Source organism: Lipotes vexillifer, unplaced genomic scaffold (genome assembly GCF_000442215.2).
Source record: "Lipotes vexillifer unplaced genomic scaffold, Lipotes_vexillifer_v1.1 scaffold553, whole genome shotgun sequence".
NCBI classification, from domain to species: Eukaryota; Metazoa; Chordata; class Mammalia; order Artiodactyla; family Lipotidae; genus Lipotes; species Lipotes vexillifer.
In genome coordinates this window covers 197,897-203,405 of record NW_006786729.1, presented here as the reverse complement: position 1 = coordinate 203,405, position 5,509 = coordinate 197,897, and the positions used below count along the sequence as shown (strand labels likewise).

At 39.1% G+C, this 5,509-nt stretch overlaps 1 protein-coding gene across 1 annotated transcript in view; it reads right to left on the bottom strand.

The window, feature by feature from the left end:
• LOC103089364 (zinc finger protein 665-like) overlaps positions 1 to 5,509 on the bottom strand; it is a 32,504-nt gene that overhangs the window by 25,541 nt on the left and 1,454 nt on the right. The window contains 1 exon segment of the mRNA XM_082931142.1: positions 3,032 to 4,699. Coding sequence (XP_082787268.1) covers positions 3,032 to 4,699 — 1,668 coding nt within the window.

The window sequence follows — 5,509 nt, the reverse complement described above, 5'->3', positions numbered from 1 at the left end:
CAAAACAGAAAAAAAAAAAAAAAAAAAAAAAAAAAAATCAAGGAGAAAAAAGGGAATTTTATTTGAGCCAGACTGAGGATTCTAACCTGGGAGACAGACTCATAAAGCTCTGAGAACTGTTCTGTCTGTTAGAAGTCAAAGGCACAGTTGTATTCATTTTCAAGACAAAGGACCGTTCATCAAAATGACATACTGATAATTTTTCATAAATTTCACCAAGGATACATATCCAGGTTAGTACATACAGAGCGAGCAGCAAGTCACCATGACCTCCTACAGAATTGGGAAAAAGAACTGTATTCTTTTAAGAAGTTAAATCACTAGTGTCAGAAGAAAAAAATATTTTTTTTAAATAAATTTATTTTATTTACTTATTTTTGGCTGCATTGGGTCTTCGTTGCTGCACGCAGGCTTTCTCTAGTTGTGGCAAGTTGGGGCTACTCTTCCGTTGCGGTGCGCGGGCTTCTCATTGCGGTGGCTTCTCTTGTTGCGGAGCACAGGCTCTTGGCGCGTGGGCTTCAGTAGTTGTGGCACGCCGGCTCAATAGTTGTGGCGCACGGGCTTAGTTGCTCCGCAGCATGTGGGATCTTCCCGGACCAGGGCTCGAACCCGTGCCCCCTGCATTGACAGGCGAATTCTTAACCACTTCGCCACCAGGGAAGCCTGAAAAAAATAAATTGATCTTCATGGTCCAGCAGGCACTCCCACGTTTGAGGAGCTGTGGTTGATGTGTAATGCAGAAGCACGCTGCACTTTAGGGAGGGAGGAGGCCCAAACAAACACAGAGAGAGAATTTTATGTTTAATTTTTTCTTGTCTTTCCTTAAAATACAAATTTTATTTCATCAACTCCAAGCACAAAAAAGAGATTATTTTTATCCCTATTTCTGAAATTTTATTTCCTAATATTTTTAATATGCTTACTGTATCTTCATCTCATGTAAAGGCGCAACCCAGGGGTCTTGTTTTGGCACACACAAAAAAGGTATGTAGAAATCTGATCATGTGGTGCATATTCACAAATGGGGAGGCAGGTTTCAGGGGGTTTGAGTTTGAAATTGTACTGCTATGGTATTCTCATTATAGTTACAGAAATAATCTGGGTTACACTATGGAGTTCATAGCTCACATGCAAATTATGAATATACATATATTTCAAAAACTGTTGTTTGAATCTAATATAGAAATTGTTACAGATGTCATTCAACTTAGAAAGCATGATGATGTGTAACTAGTGACCATTTATTATAAAGTGCCCCAATGCAGTCGGATATGCTTGGGTTAACAGAGGGCACATGATTCACTAAGGGTTGTAAATAAGATTACATTTTACTTATTTGTTGTTGTTTTCCTATTTTTTGGCCACGCCCCAAGAAATGTGGGATCTTAGTTCCCCGACCAGGGATCGAACCCATGCCCCCTGCAGGGTCTTAACCACTGGACCTCCAGGGAAGTCCCAACATGTTACTTATTTGGATGTATGGTACATTCTAAATAAAATGGTGTCAAAATGCAATTCCAGAGGCCAAATCTGCAGCCTTCACAAGAACACTCTACTCTGGTTCTTTTGATTACCATCCTCTATAATACTGTGTCTTCAGTCTTCAGTTTCCAAAAATAAGACTAATTTTTATTATTTTATATATACAGCAGCCATTCCCTTTCAAAAGACAGGGGGACCATTGTTCTCCCCGCCATTTTTCCTCCCACGTATGCCATCCCTAGTAACCCATCATTCTACTCACATGAAAACCTCATTCTCGCAATATCCTGTCCTGCTCTCGTTCATGATCAGCTGGTAGACTAGGCTCTTCCTATAATAATCAACAGAGGCCCTGAGTCCTATCAACAAATCCAGAGAAGGGGCTGCGACCCCCCAAAGCACAATAATTTAGAAAACAGTTTTACATTTATATTCTGTCACTCCATACATTTGTGTAGTTTTTCTCAAAGATGTATAATCTGATATCAAGTGAGGTATGAGTCCTGGCTACAGGCTTTGCCATACACATGGGTTTTACACGGTATCTCTCCATGATGGAGTCTTTTTTTCCCTTCACTGAAACACAGTTGATATACAGTATTTTATTTCAGGTGTACTACATAATGGTTTAACAATTGCATACATTATGAAATAATCACTTCGGTAAGTCTAGTAGCCATCTGTCCCCATACAGTTATTATTACTGACTATATTCCTTATGCTGTATATTACACCCCCGTGCTTTATTATGTAACTGCAGATTTGTACTTCTTAAAGCCCTTCTCCTGTTTCACACACACCTCGAACCCTCCCTCCTACCTTCTGGCAACCATTTATTTGTTCTATGTATGAGTCTATTTTCCTTGTATTTTGTTTTTTAAATTCCACATATAAGTGAAGTCATGTGCTATGCCATTCTCTGACATTTCACCTAGCAAAATACCCTGCAGAGCTATTCATGTTGTTACAAATGCTAAGACTTCATTTTTTCATGGCTAATATTCCATTGTGTGTGTGTTTGTATGTATGTGTATATATGTATCACATTTTCTTTATCCATTCACCTATCAGTGGACATTTAGGTGGCTTTCTTAACTCGGCTATTATAAATAATGATACAACAAACAACAAAGTGCATATATCTTTTTGAATTAGTATTTTTGTTTTCCCTAGGTAAATACCCAGATGAGCAATTGCTGGATCATATGGCAGTTCTATTTTTAATTTTTTGAGGACCCACCATATAGTTTTCCATAGTAGCTGCACCAATTTACAATCCTACCAACAGTGCACAAGGGTTCCCTTTTCTCCTCATTTTCACCAACACTTGTGATTTGTTGTCTTTTTGATGACAGCCATTCTGAGATGTGAGGTGGTAGCTCACTGTGGTTTTGAATTTCCCTGATGATTAGGGATGTGCCTCTTTTCACGCACCTGTTGGCCATCTATATGTCTTCCTTTTCCATGATGGGAGTCTCTCAGCCTGCGTAAGGCTTGGATACTTGCACAAGTTATGTGTCAATCATTACCTTTTAAGGTTTCTTTTTGCTGTGAATTGTCTGATGATCCCCAAAGCCTGAGCTTTGAATAAAAGCATTGCCACATATGTTAGGTTTATGTTTGTTTTCAGTATGTATTTTCTGATGCCTAGTAAGGCTTGCAAATTGGGTATAAGCTTTGCCACACTGATTACATTTGTAAGGTTTCTCTCCAGTGTGGATTGTTTTATGTTGAGTAAGATATGAACGCATTGTAAAAGCTTTGCCACACTCATTACATTTGTAAGGTTTCTCTCCAGTGTGAGTTCTCTCATGACCCCAAAGTTGTGAACGTTGGATAAAAGCCTTATCACAGTCTTTACATTTATAAGATTTTTCTCCTGTATGAATTCTCTGATGTGCCATAAGGCTTGAACGTTGGGTAAATCCCTTGCCACACACGTTACATTTGTGTGGTTTCTCACCAGTATGAATTCTCTCATGACCCCAAAGTTGTGAAAGTTCAATAAAAGCCTTGCCGCACACATTACATTTGTGTGGTTTCTCCCCAGCATGCATTTTCTGATGCCTAGTAAGGCGTGAAAATTGGGTAAAAGCTCTGCCACACTCATTACATTTGTAAGGTTTCTCTCCAGTATGGATTGTCTCATGTTGAGTAAGATTTGATCGCATGGTAAAGGCTCTGCCACACACAATACATTTGTAAGGTTTCTCTCCAGTATGGATCTTCTTATGTTTGTTAAGGCTTGACCGCTCAGCAAAGGCTTTGCCACACTCAGTACAATTGTAAGGTTTCTCACCAGTATGCAATTTCTCATGACTCCAAAGGAGTGAATGTTGGATAAAGGCCTTACCACACTCATGACATTTATATGGTTTCTCCCCAGTGTGCATTCTCTGATGATTTGCAAGGTGTGAATTTCGACTAAAGACCTTGCCACATACATGACATTTATATGGTTTCTCTCCTGTATGCACTCTCTGATGTGTAGTGAGATTAGAACACTGGTTAAAGGCTTTGCCACACACGTTACATCTGTAAGGTTTCTGTCCAGAATGAATTCTCCTGTGATTCCTGAGGTTTGAGCTTTTGCTAAAAGCCTTCCCACAGTCATTACAGCTGTAAGATTTTTCTCGAGTGTGTGTTCTCCTGTGCTGCGCAGGTGACAAAGTGTTTTCCACACTAGGAGGAATTCTGTGAAGTGGTGAAACTGAGGAACCACTGCTGACTGGCTTCTCAACTTGACCGCATGCATACACTTTCTCCTCAGCTGCACATCTCTGCAGCTGAGCCGCCTGGGCCTGCAGCCTCACTCCAGGTCTACTTTCCAAACACTTGAGATCTCTGTTTCTAGCAACGCTGACGTTATTTTTCGTTGTTAACAAACTTCTTATGAGTGGCTTGTCGTGTGTGAAATATTCACGTGCATTACTTCTTACAGAAACACTCTGAGGAAAATTAATTAAGGACTTATTATCTTGATCTTCTCCGTGAGTGAGATTTTCGTTATGGGTCAAAAGCACTGCTTTGTCATTTCTTGCATCACATCCCCACTCACTCTCACACTCCTGCACATCTGCACAGACTTCCTTGAGGTCAAAATCCTTGATGCCATGGTTGTCATTTCTGTCCAGGATCACTAGATGGCATAATTCTCCTTTAGTAATGTCCTCTCTTGGTGATAACTCCTTGATTGCAAGTCCAGCAGAAAGGCTTCCTATTAAATCAGTTGGAAAATAAATATTTTATATTGAATTACATAATTATACAAAAAATGTGTTTAATAACATATGGAAATATATAAGAAAAAAGATATTTTAAAAAGTCTGTACATCACAATAATAATTAATAAAATGTTTTAGTAACCCATGATAAATCTAGCAGGTAAGTTAATAAGTAACCACAATTATACAAAATAATAGTCTCTGGCATTCTAACAGATTTTCCCATAAAAATCAAAGAAAGAATTTACATTCTAGAAGGAACATATAAAAGGAAAAGTGAAATATATGTTGAGAATCACTGAACTCTGTCTATCTCCTGAGTTCTTCCAAGGATATAAAATATGAAAGGAAACTAAATAGGTCCTGCGGTCAGGACTACAGAGGACTTAGCCCTGATATGTATTAAATGAAAACCAAAAGAGATCAAGCGGAAAGAGGACTCCAGAGAGAGCTATCTCAGTCCCTCTCAAACCAAGGCACCAAAATGGTCAATGGTGTCAGAAAATAGAGTATTGTAGGTCATGACAAAGCTTCTCCGCAGCTCTGAATGAGCTGGAGCATCACGGTAGAGGGGGAGCTTAAACTTTTATATATTTGAATAACAGAGTGACAAGTTTTAGTGTGTGGGAGGGATTTCCTTTGAGCACCCAAAAGAAACAAACTTGTATTCTTCCACAGATCCTTCCCATTTGAGGAGAATTTCCTAAACAATATTTAATGGAGCAGTTTACTTTGTGCCCACTTGAGCTCACATCTTGATATGTTCCCACATGCCTGGATTTTTTCCTATTTTCACTTTACCC